The sequence below is a fragment of the Electrophorus electricus genome, chromosome 11 (genome assembly GCF_041902795.1).
Source record: "Electrophorus electricus isolate QZ-2024a chromosome 11, ASM4190279v1, whole genome shotgun sequence".
NCBI classification, from domain to species: domain Eukaryota; kingdom Metazoa; phylum Chordata; class Actinopteri; order Gymnotiformes; family Gymnotidae; genus Electrophorus; species Electrophorus electricus.
This window is the reverse complement of record NC_137507.1, coordinates 17,881,323-17,900,657: the sequence shown is the minus strand read 5'-3', so window position 1 is coordinate 17,900,657 and position 19,335 is coordinate 17,881,323. Positions and strand designations below refer to the sequence as shown.

General features: G+C 43.7%; 1 protein-coding gene across 1 annotated transcript in view; it reads right to left on the bottom strand.

Annotated features, from left to right (window-relative positions):
- Nucleotides 1-2,233: 2,233 nt before the first annotated feature.
- trhde.2 (thyrotropin releasing hormone degrading enzyme, tandem duplicate 2) overlaps nucleotides 2,234-19,335 on the bottom strand; it is a 142,621-nt gene continuing 125,519 nt past the window's right edge. Inside the window, exons 15-20 of the mRNA XM_026997268.3 lie at nucleotides 18,121-18,218; nucleotides 17,893-18,000; nucleotides 12,526-12,693; nucleotides 5,569-5,709; nucleotides 5,201-5,282; nucleotides 2,234-3,958 (exon numbers count right to left, since the gene is read on the bottom strand). Of these exons, the coding sequence (XP_026853069.2) occupies nucleotides 3,815-3,958; nucleotides 5,201-5,282; nucleotides 5,569-5,709; nucleotides 12,526-12,693; nucleotides 17,893-18,000; nucleotides 18,121-18,218 (741 nt within the window). The 3' untranslated portion in view covers nucleotides 2,234-3,814. The remainder of the gene's footprint in view (nucleotides 3,959-5,200; nucleotides 5,283-5,568; nucleotides 5,710-12,525; nucleotides 12,694-17,892; nucleotides 18,001-18,120; nucleotides 18,219-19,335) is intronic.

Here is a 19,335-nt window from a genome sequence, read left to right as displayed (position 1 = left end):
CTTGGCAAGTATGTTGCACAGGTATACAACCACGAGCTGTAGCCCGTCTGTTGCTGTGCACATTCTGACAGGCACCCTCTGGCCTATTCATCACTGGCTGGTCCCTAACCACAGGAACGCATCTGACCACATAAGTGCGTGCTGAACTGTTCTCCACACAGCAACAGCATTGACATGGTAGTGGTATTACGTAGTTTACTGAAATGAGTGTTAGGCACAGCAGTGTTGCTGGAGTTTTTGTATTTCTCAATGTCACTGCTGGGCTGAAAGTCAGCCGAAACCCACAATTATTCACTCCTCATGTCTGCTAGTCTGAAAATGACCACTGATGAGTTGGCTGATGGCTAACACAAATTATGCACTGCAACATCTAGACTACAGGCACTAATGTACATCTACAAGGTGTTTTTTCACTTGAGAGCGAGAATGTATATATATACATATACACACACAAACACACACACACATACACACACACGCACACACACACACACACAATTTAGGGCTGTAACAATTTGTAGGCCACAATCTGGCCACAATGAAGTCTTGTTTTCATCAAGCCCTACTGCTGTGCACATTGGTGGTCTCTCACAGAGATAAGAGTGGTCACAGTGGTCACGCTACCCCAGCACAAATAGTCAGCAGTTCTCTAGAACTGTGAATCAGTGCAGCACCAGGCCTGGGCGTGGCAGGTTTCTGGAGGAGACTAGGAGTGGAGCAGGGACAGAGCTGATGGATGGAGGAGTTTGGAGAAGTCTCTTCCTTGGGCGCTTTCTCTCTCTCTCTCACATACACACACACACACACACACTCACTCACTCACTCACTCCTTCTCTACCTTTCTCTATCTTCTATTAGGTAGTATGCACGTAGTGTTTCGTATGCGGCATTTCTGTTATTTATAACGTGTATTTCCTCATTACAATATCTAGCCAACTGGAATGTGTAATTACTTGTGCTAATATTATGCTGTTTAATACTGTATTACATTAATAAATCCTGTATTATCTTGAACTCACTTGAAGCTCAGCTCTTCAGATAACATTGTATAATGTATATGCTTACATACTCACTAACTAGAGTAAAGAACCTGCTATAGTTTTACATATTGCTGGTATTAATTCCCTCTAAAGTATTCAATCTGTTGTGCAATTTATTTGCTTAAACCATAAATTAGGCTAGGTGAAGAGTAAACTTCGAAAAAAAGCAGGCTGTTTTAGCATTAAGGAACTTTATAAAGTTGGGTATGTATATTCTCATAACTGACACAGGTTATGCAATAGAATTTACTCTTTCTAGTATATTTGTTAATTCTAATTTTGATTCAGATTTCTGTTTAAGTTTTACATGCATTAAACTTTGCCAAGAGCTATTTCCACCACTGGCTCCAGATTATTGGGGTAGGGGTAAATAAATACAGTAAAAAAAAAAATCAAACAAAATTGCAAAATTGACTATACCGATTCTGAAAAATCTCTGACTAACACTGTTACTGTAAACTAGGTGTATACTTAAAAAACAAGCAACTAACCAACCAAATAAAAATTGCTTTATAATGCATAACCACTTTAGGGCACACTATAATACAGCAATGGGCTGTTTGACATGTTAACCAATCATTATCAATGGGATATCTAACAATAACCAGCAATCTACAAACATTTACAGTTTGTTATCTAGTCAGCTGTAAATGTTCACAAAAATGGAATCAAAGCTAAAGCTGAAGAGAGAAGCATTCTGAATGCGCTGTGCATGGGACTATATTATTAACAAAATATATTGTTAATATATTTTGTACAGACATAGAATATATATATTTATCTTGCATATATATATTTCACATATAGAGAATATCTATATTTCTCTATGCACCCCTGTTTTCTTTTCCTCAGTTTGGACAGAGCACTCTCCACCATTTCACTGCGAGTTATACTGTGTATGACTATGTATGTGACGAATAAACCAAACTTGAAACTTGAAACTTGAAACTTGAGTCTCGTTTGAGGTCATGTTTTTAAATCTTGGTTATAGCGGAAATACTCATTACACACACAAACCTTTTCATACACAACTGGGTTTTTTTGTCTTACTCCCTGTAACATGCAAGGTGTTTTAATCACTCTACAGATGGATTTGTTAAGTTAAAAATAGAAGCTAGATTAATCAATTTGTTGCGGCCCTAATATACTTACACACATGCACATGCACGCACACACACACACACACACACACACACACACACACACACACACACACACACACACACACACACACACACACACACATATAATTAAGTATAAATGTAAATGAATATATAATTTTTATATAGCAAATATGAATACTGCTTTGGAACACTGGAAAATATCAGATTTTCAACCTTCACAGACCAACATCAGCAACAGTGACATAATTAGACATAAATGCATTACCATACAAAAGAATTTATTGTCAGCAGTAAAATTTCTACACTGCTCTGCTGAAAACACAGAGGATATATATTTTATTTCATTTAGAAAAGAAAGCGCTTACGATCAAACACAAGACGGAAGGAGAGGCTGGAACCGCACGATGGAACAGCGTGATGTTACACACATGGCTGAGGGGAACTTTGATAGAATGTCCAGCAGAACAAATGACAGGGTTTGTTTCTGCAGCTAGGCGCTGCAAGGCAAAAATAAAAAAAGTTGCTCTTTCTATTTTGTTTGTGAGATTGACACTGTGGACAAGACTGAAGGTTTTATTGGCCTGTTGCAGAATGATGGTTGCCATTTTCAGAGTGAAAGAGATTTCCATTTATTTGTTTATTTTTAGACAGGAATATTGCATGCTTTCTTCCTACCCTCCATATACTTTTTACCCCCCCTCCCCTCCCCTCCCCAAATCTGTCTCCATGACTACCAGCCATGGTATAGCAACAGCATCATGGAGACGGCGCATCTCTCAAATGCCTTATTGACTGACTGACACATAGCATGTTCCACCCTATGCACCACTGCACATGGACATATTGACACTCATTATTTTCCACTCTAAATTTACACTGGACATAAAAAGGGCACAGCCTGGCTCGCCAGGGGAGTAGGGACTCATGGAGAATGTGACTGACCCCAGACTGAGATTCACAAAACCGTTCGGTACACAGCTTACAATGACGCCGTGACGACCGTGACACACAACAGAAAGCCACGCCGGAGTCCACTCTTCTCTCCTTCTCCTGCAGCCTGGAGAGAGCGAACGTACCGCCACGGTCCTTCTTGTTGACTGTTCCAAGCAAAACACTGATTGTCATGTTGGATGATTTTGTGCTTGTTTAAGATTAGTATATTGTGGAGGTTCGCGGTCCACCCTTTGTAGTAATGAGGCCTGCAGAAACTTTAGTGAACTCGTTTAACCTGAGCCTCCGGGGACTCTCCGGGGAACCTCCGGGAGAAGGACAAACGTCAGCAGACTGGGTGACTAGAGGAAGGAAATGATGTTCATGCATAAAAACGAGTGTGTGTGAGGACAAAGGGGTGGGGAACTCTGAAAAAAATGTCACTAGAGATGGACACCACCACGCAATACTCAATATCAATTCTGCTCGCAGTAAGACACCTTCGACCCACCCCTCATCTACAGCTTCCTCACAGCTGCAACCTTCCTCTTCTGGGAGAAACAAAAAGGCTTGATTTTACAGACTATCAGCCCCCCCCACCCCCACCCCGAAAAAAACAAAAAGCAAAACAAAACCCTCCTCATATCTCCTCACACTGTTATTGGTCTATAAATGTATGATAGAGATTCCATGCTAACAGCTTGCAAGTGAGGCATTTAGTTAGCCGTTGGGCGGCTTCCTAAGCCACTGGTAGAACTGCTGTTTGTGAAGGTTGTGCCACTTCACGTTGGCTTGGACGATCTCCACAGCTCGGCTGAACGCGGACGCTGCCCCTCCTCCGCTGGTCTGAATGAAGTCTTTCAGCTGGTGAAGACAGGACAAAAGAGGTCTGGGGGTTATTTTATCAATGCCTAAAACACTGACCGCGACTAAACATTTGCCCATGACCCTTTAACAGCTCTAGCCCACTTGAGTTGCATATGTGAGTGTGTCTTTTAGCTCCTGTATGTAGACCAGGACCAGAATACAAAACCATGCTTCTTCATGTAAATGAGTGGCATGTAACTGAAGAGATAACACTACATCTCCAGCCTCTGTAGGGATGAAAACATGAGTTAGCATTAAAAATAATTTTGACAGCGCTGGCCCCTAAAAGCCAATTCGAAAGTAGCTAACTGTTAGAAGCGCCTTTAATCTACTGCTGATACCTCTGGAAACCGCAAAGCTAGTTCCCACCTTACGTTAGTGCCAAATGTGTAAAGAACGTGTAAAGTACTCCTCCTGCACGTCACTGTCTATGACAAAATGCTAATGTCCTACTTATGGCGGGAACGGCAAAGTGAGATCGCCAGCTCTGTGGAAGAGGCTGGGGCCCGTGGGGACCGACACTGCATGCATTTGAAAAAATGAATGTACGGGCCATTTTGGCAATGAGGGTTAATCAGTTGTGAGCAATAAAGTGACACAATCATAATAAGAAAACAGAATTTTGGAGCTGACTCCAATTCTTCGCCACCTGGGGTTCGGCAGCTAAGGAAGGTACACGTTTCTCCCCCTTTTTTTTTCCTTTCTATTTTAAATAGTTCACTACAGATTTAGATGGCTGTGGGGAAAAACTGGAGCAGCTCAGACTAGATGTAACACAGAAAGCGAAACACCTGACCACTGAACTAAAAGGACTGATCCCACTCCTTTTAACTTGTTGCACAGCTTCTCCAAACAGCTTTTGTGGTGGGTGTGAAAGGGACAGCAAGGAGAAATCTTTGTTTTTTATTTGTTTTTGATCTTATGGCAAATTAAAGACTCAAAGCCCAGACAAAACACCCACAAACCCTGAACAAACAAACTGACAAACAAGAACTACTTCGGTGCAAACAAAACTTGTGTTTTCCAAAATTGTTCCGAAGTTGTTGCGTCTCCTCCAAAGTAAATTGGCTGACATGAAATGTACCTAGAAATCCATTTTTAAGACTGCTTGGTTTGCTGCTTTGATGTCCACATTACCGCATACAACTCCTCCTCTCAGCCCTTGTGAAGGATACACTGACTGAAAGTGACTGCTAGCCTGAAGCCGAGCCAGCAGAGGCGCGTTGGCATCACACTCACCTCGGCGAGCTCGCTCTCGGTGTTGAGAAACTCCGTCACCCCGCTGATTAATTTAGAGTTCATAAATAAGGCCTCGCCGTACCTGCGCAGAAGGAAACCAGCAGAGAGTCACTCTCAATAAAACTCTGCTGTTTACAAGACGCACCGCACCGCGCCGAAACACCCAGGGGCCTCAAAGCTGGCTAAGGCAATAAACATTATTCATTATGAGCTCTATAGCTGCATGCACAAACAGGAAAAATCAAGATTCAGTGGCGTGAGTTGATCATGGCCAAAAAAATGCATATATATTTCATACGAGCTGGGACTTTGAGATTTAGATGCAGGCACGTGCTGATGATCGGAGCGACGCTACTCGAGAAGCGTACCTGGAGTTCAGCATGTCCCACTTTTCCCTGAAGTACTTCCACGCTAAATGTCGCCCATGCGGATTGCGACCGACATGGATGATGATGTCAATCACGTCTTGGTCAGGCACCAGGTCTGAGCTTAGTGACAGGTTGAGGAGTCTGGAGAACCAAATGGAAATTATTATGGTTAGCAGTGGATGCGCTGTATACGCCGCCATTTCTCTGCTTGGGCCAAAGTTCAAACCACACTTGAGAAGTACATAAGTAACATGGCTGGACACACGCAATACGTCAGGAAGATCCTGCATGTGTGTGTTTGTTTCTGCACGTCTACATGGCCTGAGAGGGGACAGAATGATGCACAGGGGCAATACACATTCAACACACGAAAAGCATCTCCTCTGCACATCTACATCCGTGGACTTTGTTGGGGGCATAGGAGGTTTCTAAACCACAAACAGACTAAAGTGGATGGCAGGTAAATATGTTGCCATGGTTGCATATCTGCCATGACGTTCTAAGAAGACAATACAGCTCTGCAATGCATATTCTTCAACCCACCCCATTAGACAGAAGCTATTGTATATACTGTCATGTTTCATGAGCCTTACAGTTTCTGCGTACAATCGATATTGATGTGAATTTATAATGTTACATCTATATCATTTAGAAAAAAAATCTGGTTTATGTCAGCATGTGATTTTGGAAGTCACTTTAAAAATTCATCATTTAGAGATTCACTTAGTGGTTCTTTTGTATCATTCACTGTGGACTTCTGCATTCAGGAATCTGTTCAATACTTTTAGGACAACAATGTCTAATTCCATCTTAATCTGAGTTTAATCTTAATCTTTAGTTACAACCTTAATCATTCTGTTCATAGACAGTTCTTCAAGGAGTTGGCTATTAGAACTGGGTGTGTAGGTACTAAACTCTGAAATGAGTTAGATCTCCAGGACTGGATTTGGGCACTCCCTGATTTAGCAGGACTATATAATCCCAGCCTCCTTTCGTCAGAGTTTCAGAAAACAGTAGAAGGTCAGGTTAACTGCTGTGTTATCATGACATCCATGAAAGCATCTTTAAGGCAGCTCACAGGAGAATCCTTGGCTGAAGCACTTGACTGAATAATAATCCTGTTCTGTACTCAGCAAGACATATCGAGAGGCATTGGAAAACCTGATTAAAACTTTGTGTTTTTTGCATCATAATACAGGATCTTTAAAAAAAGAATGAACAGAAGAGATGAATAAAGAAACACTCGTGTGTCTAATTGGTGTAAAATATCAAGTAGGGATTAAGGAAGGGAAAAGGAAATAAGACATTGTGGAAAAAGACTACGCCATGGGTCGGGGTTTTTTTTGTTTTTTTTTTTCATTTCCAGGCACATGTGAGATAATTGCTCGGCTGTGGACTTTAGAAACCAAAAGACTTACTTCCTCATCAATGTCTAATTTTTTCTTTCCCTCACTGCACTGTTCTCTGTTTGAACTGTTCAAGTTCACATTGCAGCTTTCTCTCCTGAAAGGCGCTCGAAAGATTATTGCCACGGCAACAAGCCCTATATGCATGCAAGTTTTACAGTTTCATAGTACTAAACCAGCAGACTCCCAGTGCGTTGGTGCAGGTAAAGTGGGAACATGGCTTTAAAGAGAACATATATTATTCAGTGTTAATAGCATGCAGGCACCTCTCCAGTAGCTTCTGTTTCCCATATTGACATGTTCACACTTCAGTATTACAGTTGGTATCTGGAGTGACACTTGTGGCAAAGAATGCTGTCAGGGAACACACTGTGCGAAAACGCCGTGCCGCATGCCCGTATGTGCGCTTGAATTTCACCACGTTTATTTTAGACGTGTGGAGGTTGTCTCATGGGAAACTAGTCACAGATTGGCCTTGCACTGATATGGTGATGAAGGGCACGGGTGGGACGCGTGATGTGTTCGCAGGCCAAAGACAGACCACCAGACCTCTTTACCTGCAAACCAAAGTAGGGGTTACAGTACAGTTCCTTCATGTTCTGCTTTTGCCAATTGTGGTATGTTGCACTTAACACGATGGACAGGCAAAACACTTCTAGGTCATAGCAAAATTCCAGAGATGAGGCGAGGCGACCGGTTTGGACCTCTGGATGGAGGGAGGGAGGTGGGGTCCTTTTGGCTGTAGTCAGAATTCTTTCCAGAAGAAGTGCACCAGTGGAAATGTCGCAACGTAATTTATGCCTTCAAGGAGGACAAGCTTTGCTTTGCACATTAAGTGCAATATACTGTGGCATTCTGCTTCCTGTAATGTATGCTCCTGGTGTTGTTTTTTAGTCTAGCCACGTGAATGGTTTCTCTACCAGGTGAAACCCACAACACAAAGGTCAGTCTGTAATGGATCGACCCATTTTCTTCGTCTGACCTCCTCATTGTCTAGTTCACAGCCAGGGTCACAGCCCTCCAATCTTCATTGACTTTTCTAGACGTGTAAATATACTGTGACAGATTAGCACTTCAGCTAACCACTCCTACCTATATTGGGGAGAGGCTCTGGTTCATTGAGTCTGCAGCCTTAGCACACTGGAACAAATGAAAGATGGATACAGTTTATCGAGAGTAAGGCACCAACGCCTTCCACACTGGCACCAGCAAAGAGCAGCCACCCTCTTTTCTGAGTGCTTTTATACACACAAACCTTGTAGCCATGTAGCATACAGACCCACGTGCACACGCATATTCGGCCCGTACACAACCTCCTCTGATCTGGTGCAGGGCTTCTACAATCAGGTGAGGGCTGGGCATGTGGTATGAAATTCAAGTGTAACCTAAATCAATGAGGCTCCCATGCCAGCGGGGGATCAGAAAACAGAACAGCCAGGAAACAGTTCAGACGTCCTCCATTCACTACATCTGCAGTCTTGGAGGGCTTTCGAGTTTCATGCTCCATGTTCACAGGTGTTCGTTTGAAACCTAATTTGACTAAAAGGTACTCAAAACCAATCGCGATGCAAAGAGTAGGTTCCAGATCCAAAACTTTTAAACACTTATGACTCTGTAATTAGTTACAATTCTTAATCTAAATTGCCCTGGCTATGAGCTCCCGTAGTCTATCGGAACTGTATGAGTCATGTGAAAACCAAACTGTGCATGCCATATCATCATGATCTAACAAGTAGACCTCCAGCAAACCTCCAGTGTTAATTCATCAGAACTCTCAACAGGAGGTCCACAGCTGTCATAGTTCCATGCGCTTGCCATGTTTTAGCTGGAGCTGCTAAATCCATTAGCTAATGCTACAAGCAGCAGGACTCTGTTACTCTTTCCAATTAGCACATATATGCTAATAATGGATTTCCAGAGCCCACCTACTGTTTATTTGACACTTAACGTAACAACATAGCATCCCTCCACAGTCGTTTCCGCATCCTAACCCTACATTATTTTCATTAGCATGCCGGCGCTGTGCCGATCAATGTTTTCGTTGTGCATTCAAATTAATCTGGCATGTTTAGACAGCTAACCTCCATCTGAAATGTCCTGTTTCTGTGTTTTTTTCTGGAAACTGTACTTCACTAAAATTTTGAATCTCTCTCTCTCTCTCTCTCTCTCTCTCTCTCTCTCTCTCTCTCTCTCTCTCTCTCTCTCTATATATATATATATATATATATATATATATATATATATATATATATATATATATATTCATTTAACAAGGTGCTGGAAACCTTCCGCAGAGATTTTGGAAAGAATTGAGATTGGGTGATCATGGAGGTCATTTGAGTACAGTGAGCTCATTGTCATGTTCAAAAAACGGGTGACTGATTTGAGCTCTTTGACGTGGTCTGTTATCCTGCTGGAAGTAGCCCTTAGAAGATGGGCACACTGTGGACATGGATGGACATGATCAGCAACAACACTCAGGTAGGCTGTGCAGTTTAAGCGATGCTCAGCTGGTACTAAGGGGCCCAAAGTGTGCCAAGAAAATATCCCCCACACCATTAGACCACCGCCATTGATACAAGGCGGAATACACCCATGCTTTCATGTTGTTTACAGCAAATTCTGACCCTACCATCTGAACATCACAACAGAAATTGGGATTCATCACACCCGGCGATGCTTTTCCAATCTTTCTGCCCAATTTTGGTGGGCCTGTGAGAATTGCAGCCTAGGTTGCCTGTTCTTAGCTGTCAGGAGTTGCACCCAGTGTGGTCTTCTGCTGCTATAGTCCATCTGCTTCCAGGTTCGACGTGTTGTGCATTCAGAGATGCTCTTCTGCATACCTCAGCTGTAATGAGCAGTTATTTGAGTTACTGTTGCCTTTCTATCGGCTCTATCATTCTGTCCATTCTCCTCTGACCTCAGGCATCAACAAGGCATTTTCGACCAGAGAACTGCCGCTCACTGGATATTTTCTCTTTTTTCCGACTATTCTCTGTAAACCCTAGAGATGTTTGTGTGTGAAAATCCCAGCAGTGCAGCAGTTTCTGAAATACTCAGACCAGCTCGTCTAGCACCAACATCTATGCCATGTTCAGTCACTTAGAATAACTTTTCTTCCCCATTCTGGTGCTTGATTTGAACTTGTGAGCAGTGAGTTCCTTCCACGTGAGTGATTTAGATATCTGCATTAACAAGCAGTTGAACAGGTGTACCTAATAAAGTGGCCATTGAGTGTATATAAATGTGTGCGCGTGCAAAACAGGTGCCGTGAGGGAGCAAGACACAAGTGCTTGCTTGGATTGCGTTTCTTCTCCACAGCACAACAAACAGGGAAGCACAGCAGTGAGTTGGCTAAAAAGCAAAACGAAAAGCCACAGCACAAGCGGTAAGACTCGAGCTGCCGAGAGGAAGTGGAGTAGCGGCAACACTCGGCTCGTCCTGTCCGTGCTGCGTGCAGCAGCCAGGAACAACACCCAGCACTGGACAGCAGCTTTCCTGTGGGCTTCAGTAAAGCAGAAACAGAAAGACAAAACAGGGACAGGTGCAGGCCATCAATAACCAGGGGACTGGGAACAGGGAAGGCGCAGTATGTGTGTGCGTGTGTTGCGGCCGGCGTGTCCCTTGGGCACGGTGCCTGTGACAGTGTATGAATGTGCATGCGTAGAAAAATATATATAATACAATAATTCCAGGTGTGGTGTAAATGGGACTTGAGCGTTTAGTAAATATATAGTCAGAAATATACACACTCACTGGCCACTTTATTGAGAACACCTGCTCATCTGCTCATTCATGAAATTAACCAGTCCACCAGTTTTCGGGCTGATAAAACAAGACATTGGTCAAGAGCTTCAGTTAATGTTCACATCAAACATCACAACGGTGAAAAAAACTGAGCATGTTCTTAATAAAATGGGTGATGGCTGTGTATATTTTTCTCTACATTATTAGCTGGCAATACATCTCCCTCTCCCCATCATCTGAATCCCTTGTATGGCACCAGTTAATCTGGAGGATGTGCTTCTTCCAAGACAAGCAAAGCCGCTGCACCTTTCCAAACTGCTGCTCGTGCAACTTCGCAAAGCAGCTGAGCTTGTTTCTAGGACAAAGCTGACTCCTCCTCCACGTACACGAGCTGGCGTGCAGCCAGGGACGTCGGACGCTGCTGCAGACTGGCAGGAGACAGAAGCAAAGCCACCCTTCCCATCCCATCTCCTGGAACTTCAAACACAACTTGAAAAGGTAATGCGCAACATCACAAAGTCGACGCAGACGCTGTGAAGTCTCTGTAAAGGGAGGACAAAATTGTTGTTTTCTTGCTGTTCAGCCTGTTATATTCTATCTTAAAAGGTCCTTGCAACATTCTAGGTGGTGTTGCTAACACCATATGCTAACACAAAAGTCCAAAAGATGCACACGTCCATACGTGCCAAGGAAAACACACTATGACTGAATGACACCGGCAATAAAGCCTTTTCGTTGCTTTCTCTCCTGTCGCTTTCTGCCTTTTCATATCGGCCACGTGAGGCACTGTAGACCTCGCCAAAGTGCAAAAGTCTGGATCTGCGTTCCACTTCCTCCCACCTTGAGAAAGGTAGACAAGCGGGTCTGAGCTCCTTCCTCTGAGTGTATTCATAGAAGCCACTGCCAGATGAGTGAGCATAAATGGAGTTGTCAGCCCCCACACTGTGTCCTCCGAGGCTGAAAACACTTGTGGGCTTTGGGACCTCCTTCGCCTGGCCTGGCTGGCTGATAAACCGTTACCCCCTTCAAAGAGCTATTGAATTCTGAGAGGATGTAAGGCTCTGTAGAGACCTGCAGGCAGGGTGCCTAAACGCAGCGAGGCATTGTCTTTACTCCCCCTTAGGGAGCTCTGAACGCAACTCCACTGGTTTGAGTGACAGGGTAGGAAGAAGTGGAGTTAGGACAAACCAAACTGGTCCATCTGGGGATACGCAGAAGAATTCGCGAAATTTGTAGCTTATGCGATGGCAGCAAAATTATTAATTATTATTTTGACACATTTAATGATTAATTATGACTTCCCGTTTCACCTCTATGGTGTCTGCGGATGATATCTGTATGAAATCTCACAGGATTGACTATCAGCACAATGTGTATGCCTAACAGTTCATTTATAAGGGTTCTCATAAGATCCTAATTGGAAAGCTCAGTTATTTTTGATGAAAAGTGAGAGTGTGAATCATCAAAGTGATTCATATACTGGCATCAATCACCTCCTCAGCAGGACACTGCATGTGTTTCACTAATGATCCAGAATTTTTAGTGTCTTATTTTGTCTTGATTTTTTATTTTGAAACTGTGATTGTGTAAATAAACTGTATGTCAAGTTCTTGTTCTAAAAGATTTGAATGTGAGAGAACCTTTTCTGGAAATTAAGCAAAAAATATAGGGACACGATGATATGAGTTTCACAGCCACTACCAACTATGTTGGTACCGAATCTTAAGAATCTGTGGGATTTTTTTTAAGTACCGGCAGGTTTTCTGTTAAACAAGCGCTCTGCTGTAGCCGTGACAGCTCTTACCTGTTCAGCAGGAAGCTGTCGTCACTGCAGGTGAGGGCTTCCAGGAGAATTTTCTTCTCCGAGATGGCCGTGGAAGAGTGGAACTTCATCCAGATGAACTCCCACACGTCCTTGTCCATCAGAGACACGCCAGTGCAGTACACAATGTCTCTCACATTCGGCGGGATCCTGTGAGGGTTCAGGTGATTCCGTAAACTCACTGATGTCAGCAGGAATCCAGATTTTAATATTCACCTATCCTGCTTTTCAATTTAAACGAATGCCGAGATTAGATTTTATAATCAAGGGACCTCTGAGGTTCGGTATTTACAAATACATCGTGTAGTTATTGTACATTTATACATTTTGCCTGTGCTTTTCAATCTGTATGTTTAAATTTACAGGTCAGAAGAGACAGAAACTTGAATTGGCATGAAGCTTACAAACACATAAATACTGAGAGTATTACTGAAACTCCATTTTGAGAATGTCATTCCTGTGTTTAGATCTCTTGTACTGAGGTAGCATAATCTGCCATTGTTCACTAAATTAGTTTTACACCTCATCAAAACCAGTCAGGCCCGGTCAGGCTAGCAAACAGTGTCATGGCGATGTGTTCAGCCCTGCAGTGCCTGTTGCTTGCATTATCAATCTCTTGGAAATTGGCAAGGTTTACGCTAGCATTTAGTTTAATGGAGCATTGTATAAAGATGCACAATTGCCATTGTTTTTGACTATCTGAAAGCTTTCTGTCTGGAATAAATGTGTGTTTGTCTGTTTCATTTTGTAGCGCTGAAGGGCATTACACAAGTTTAAGTGTTTACTGATGAGAGACTCTGGCTGAATAAAGAAATGGTTTTAAAAGAAGTGTGTGTGTGTGTGTGTGTGTCTGTGTGTTTTGTGTAAGGGAGAGAAGAGATTCAAGAAGCAAGAGAGATAAAAACAGAGAGGAAGGGACAAATGGAGGCAGATAAATAGAGAAAGATGACAAGAGAATAACTGCTTTTGCACAAAAGTGGTAATCTTGTTATGAGCTCTACCATCATAAGACAGTACAGCCACATTAAAAAATGTCGTTGAGTCCTCAAGGTACACCATACCTTCCCTCTGACAAACGCGCCCAGTTTCAAGTGAAGTGCTCTCAGAAGGCTCATAGAGTTTTCATTTTTACTGCATTCTGAAATCATAAACCATGCTCCAGTTGTTTGGACACGGCCTTTGCATAATTCATCATATGGGAATTTACTTGTATTGTGCAGATAGGATTTTGAATGAACACCCAAATAAAAAAAAGCCACATATTGCCAACACCTACCCACATTATGTAAAAAAAATAAAATAAAAATAAAAATCAACCACTCAACCAATTCGGTTTAGTAATCAATGAACTAACCACGGTTTAATCAATCAGTCAAAAAATGTGAAATGAGTCTGGCTCTTTTGTGTTCTGCAAAGACCAGGAGACTTGTGATTGGTCCCGAGCACAGTCACATCCAGAGAGTTTGAATATATCTTTCAATCTATTCTCATTTGCCTTAATAGGCAACTCGCCTCCACCTAAATGATCTGTAAGAAGCTCTCACGCTGGTAGATCGTGCTCTCTAGAGACCAAGGACATCACGTGTTGGTGTGCCACCAGACAAAAGGGCCTGATATGAAGGACGCACCCAGCTAACAAGGTCCAAAGAGACTGTGGCGGCGAGCGCCGACTGATCTGCACTCGGAACGATCAATTCTTATGTCCACGTTTTCATCTGCTGCTTCTGGCATGGGAGAGGCTGGAAACTGTCCAGTGTATTATCAGAAGACAGTGCTCAGTGTAAGGATTCTGCTCCTACTCCATTTCACTTCTTGACCTTTGCTCCCCTTCATTTCTCCATCTCCTGCTATGCCCATGTTTGCAATCATTGTTCACACCTGTTCCTCATTACAGTCTCATTAGCCAGTGTGTGTATATATATATATATTTTTTTTTGTTTGTTTGTTTTTTTTCTTGTTTCTTGTTGTAACTTCTTGTACCCGTTTGTTCTCATCAGGTTTATGTAGTTTTCCTTGTTTCTATATTGTTCCGTTTCTTTTCTCCCCACTTTGTTCTGGATGGTTCTCCATCCTTTGCGTATGTTTCTAGTTAATGACTATGGCCATGATGGGTTTGCTCGGGTCTGCCTCTTCGCTCACCCTGGCTTGTCATCATGGCTACACTGCTTTGACTGCCCTTACACCTGCCGGTTTGCGCACGCATGCTGCCTCATCTTTGACACTCCTTGAGGGTCTGCAAGTTCGGGGACGTGAGGTGGAGCAGGGTCTCTCTCTCTCTCTCTCTCTCTCTCTCTCTCTCTCTCTCTCTCTCTCTCTCTCTCTCTCTCTCTCTCTCTCTCTCTCACAGACACACACACACACACACACACACACACACACACACACACACACACACAATGCCGAGGTAAAGCGCAAGCTGATGTTGTCTCTGGCAGTGGGGACCTGCGTGGCCCTAATGCTTAGCTGCCATTGACCTCCGTGGCTGAGGTCACGAGCACAAACCCAGGACTTGGAGGGGGCTCCATTCCAGCGGTAAGAATGGAGTAAGTCACCAAGCTGTGTATTCTGTTCTTTTTTTTTTTTGGTGAATAACCACAAAAATAATAGGCAAATTCAGTTCGTTCTTATAGCAAAGCCCATGTCTAAGAAGGCTCAAGTGATTAAGAAGCGGCTTTAGTTACTGTAGTTTCTAAAATGTTGGGAATTGGGATACTTTAGCCAATGAACATTAAGCCTCCACCAAGACAAGGAAGGCTCTATACCTCCTCTAAAAAGAAATCCTGTTGTCAGTGTCAGCGACTGTTTGACTAAAATCTTGGTAGCTTGAATACTAGTTTGCAAGCTGGCTAGCAAAATGCGCTGTCAGTGTTTCAGGTCTGTCATGCTGACATTGAAATTCAGATACCGAGCAGTCAGCTGTGGTTTTAATGTTGCGGGGAGCGTGGCGGAGACCAGGACAGCTCATTTGTGAAGTCTGCATTAGAAGCAGACTCCCACGAGAAACTAGGGGGCTCTGCATACAATGCTTGTATAAAGAAAAGTAGAGAAAAGATACTGAAGTCTCTGGAGGCCTCAAGGTATCAAAGTGAGTGAACTTTTGTTTGTGCTTCTACATCAGGCAATAAAGCTCTGCTGTTTTTTAAAGATTATTCTAGAAGGGCCTTGGGGAGTTTTGGTCACAGCAGTACAGAAACCTGCTACAGCAGGAGGTCATGTGAAAATCGAACTAAAGAAAAGAAACTGCATATAACTTCAAGCCGGGTTTTTTTTTAAATTTTATTTTTTACCCCCTCTGGATTATTTCTTGCTTGCAAATGGCCTGACATGAAAGCTCAGACGACTTTCCTGTGGCTCACGACACAATCCAAACAGATGTGACAACGCGGAGGCAACATATTTATTTTTTTGTGTCTTAATAGATTTCATGGATTATTCACATGTATGGTCTCTGAGAATTACGAGAAACGTCCGTTTTCCTGCCTTCCCAATGAAAATAAAGATTTGTTTTATTGCATCAGCCAATGGTGAACATTCTGCGCTCACGCACACTCCTTATGATCTAATTTATCACAAAGTTTGGCAGTACTTAGAAAACCCCTCCACCCTAGTCCTCTAAAACTTTTTCTTTTGGTAAAGAGAACCATTGCAGCGTTTTTTCAGGCTTCGAACAAAAAGGGCAAGGTTCTAACTGCTGCTACCGATCCTGAGCCCAAATCAGTCATGGCTGATGTCTGCATTTGAGTGTTGCAAGGTATGCTGCCCCTCTAATTCTCATTCTTGGGGAGTATGAAGGTCTGTGATCATGTGGTCTCGCTTACATCATCACCTTCCCTATAAAGTCAAAGGACACACCCGGTGCTCTTTTATTGCAGTGGGCGCTCATCCTCGGAATATTGAATCAGAGGTTTTATTTGCTGCTCCAGAAGGTGGCTGCTGAGCTGGCGTGAGGAGCTTGGACCAGCTGTGGCAGGGGAGCGAGCCGGGTCACATCGTAACACAAGGACGCGTATAAGACACTGCTGGTAAGTCCACAAATCGTGAAGGCCAGGTTTTTTATTGACTAATCAATAGGGCCCTTTTTTTTTTCCCATCAAATCATCACAGCTTCTCTGTAATCTATATGTTCTCTTGTGCTTTTTTATATGTCGTCGTGATCAATAATAAAGAGAGATATGAGCTCTGCAATGCACACACGCAAACGTGCATGAGTGTGTTGCAGGACGTCAAGTCTCTGCAGGTGGTTGTGAAATGTATGGACGTGACTGTGAAGGCCGTTTTATTTGTGAGGCATGAATGCACAGTACACATCTGTGTGTGTGTGTGCGTGTGCGTGTGCGTGTGCGTGTGCGTGTGCGTGTGCGTGTGTGTGTGCGTGTGTGTGTGTGTGTGTGTGTGTGTGTGTGTGTGTCATTTTAGGCCTATATCTAACTCCACAGGGAAAATGCTTGCTACTGGGAGGTGAAACAGAATTTCTTACTATGAGGTAGAACAAACACGTAGAACATGAGGTAGAACACACAAACACACACACACACGTACATGTGCGTGCACACACTAATTTCTAGATCTGCTCTTCCACCTTAAACTCCCTTTCAGCCATTACACTGTGCTGATGGCGTCTTGTGTTTGCCTGCAAATTACCACCGTATCCGCATCACCGAGGCTGTCCCAGGAGAAGGAATCGGAGAGCAAATAGGCGTTGCCATGGACACTCGGCACGCGGTGCGCTCGGAACCCGCGGCTGCCGTGTTTCCCCAGCGAGCCTTATTGATCGCATCGCTACCTGTCAGCAGACGATGGCAATGTGGCGTACCCAACCTCCGCGCTGAGCCACGTACCCCACATCCCACACGTTCACTCACTCCTGTTAGTCCCCCTTCCCACCCCATGCCTGCTCTCATAGCGACACGTCTCATAGCACGTTTGTTGCCAGCACTGTTTGCAAGTGATCACAGATGCAGCATTCTTGGTCGTGATTGGGTAAGAGTATTGGGAGTATCGAGTCCCGAGAAAGCTTCCGGGCTCCCAATGAGGGCATGACCCTATTGGCAATAATTATTATGGTAGTTAATATAAGTTATCAATGAAAGCACTTCTGGAAACCAATAAGATTTCATCGATGAGCATTATTTAATATGGTATTTAACCCTTGTTGTTGTAATAAAAAAATTTATATATATATATATATATATATATATTTTTAGATGTTACTGGCAACATCTTACATGTCAGTGGGTGAATATAAACTAACAATATCATCCCTACAGCATATATATCAAGTTGTAGGTATATGACATACCAGCAGATGTGAGGTATTTTTTAGGTGGTGGGGCGGACGGGTGAATGCACCTGTTCTTGTTGCTGGAGATCCACTCGGAGATGAGGTACACAGCCTGCTGATGGCAGTGTTTATTCCCAAAGCTGCAGGCCAGCATGATCACCTCCCTCTGCAGCTCCCTGGGGTGGGGGAGAAAGGGGAGGAGAAGAGGAGAGAGATTAAGGGAAGGAGGGAGCAAGGGCCAGAGAGAATGGTGAGGATTGAACGTCTAGAGTCGCGGTGATGTGGTCTGGACTCACTCTGTCTGGTAGGCAGCCTGCAGGAAGGAATTGTCTGGATTCATGCTTGGCCAGCCCAGCCTGTGGTACTTGGGTGACACTTGTTTCAGCACATAGTCCTATTCATGGAAGGGGGGTGGGGGGTGGAAATTAGCATAGACCAAAAACACTGGGACAGAAAACAATTTAACAGGCGTGAATCCTTCAATTATGCTGCCGGATTAGCTCCGAGTTTAAAACAGGATTAGAGGACTGCTAAAGACACATACACGTTTGGCCATGAGATTAGCTAAGGTTATCTTAATGAGAGCTGATGAGTCAGCGCATTCGAGAACAGTGGGGCGGGGGGTTGCCATGACTGCCAAATGAGCACGAGCTAACAGGTGTGTGTGGCGGGGTGGGGGTGGGGGGTTGGTGTAGGCATGCATGCCTTCCCTCCATCCGGTCCAGGGAAACGCCACAGCAGGTAATGTTACGGCTAATTTAGCGTGGCGTCTCTCCTTCATGCTCCCTTACTGAGACGAGGGAATGATGAAAATTAGATCCCGCTATGCAACAATTGAATTTGGATGAGCACACAGACGCACCGCAGACACGCGTGGGCCTGCACACATACGGAGGTTCCTCATCCTAGCTGGAGCTCAGTGGTTGTTCACAGTAATGTTACAAGGAATGATAGTTTACCACTTAGCCAAAGATTAATTTCAGCTAGATCCTTAGCTCTCTCTCTCTCTCTCTCTCTCTGTGTGTGTGTGTGTGTGTGTGTGTGAGAGATCTCGGGAGATCTGCTTCCTTTTATCTCTGTCATCATCAACAACTCCTTATCCTCTGGACATGTACCAACTACATTCAAAACCGTCAGGATCGCACCAATCTTAAAGGAAGCCACACTTGACAACTCCAACATAAGGAAGAACTTTTTTTCCTCTCAAAAGTTCTTGAACGAGCAGTTTACAGATCCAGCTCCACGATCCCAATCGATCTGGTTACAAACTGGCACATTGAACAGAAACAGCCCTCATAGCAGTGACAAAGAAACTTCATGCTGCCAAAGCTGCCAAACTTTCATCCATCTTGATTCTTCTGGACCTTTTGGCAGCCTTTGACACAGTAAACCACAACATTCTCCTCCCTGCTCTCTCGAGCCTTGGTGAGACTGGCTCTGAACAGAAATGCTTTCAGACCTATCTGGAGGGATGGTCCAATCAGGTAACATAGAGAGGATCCGGATCCAAT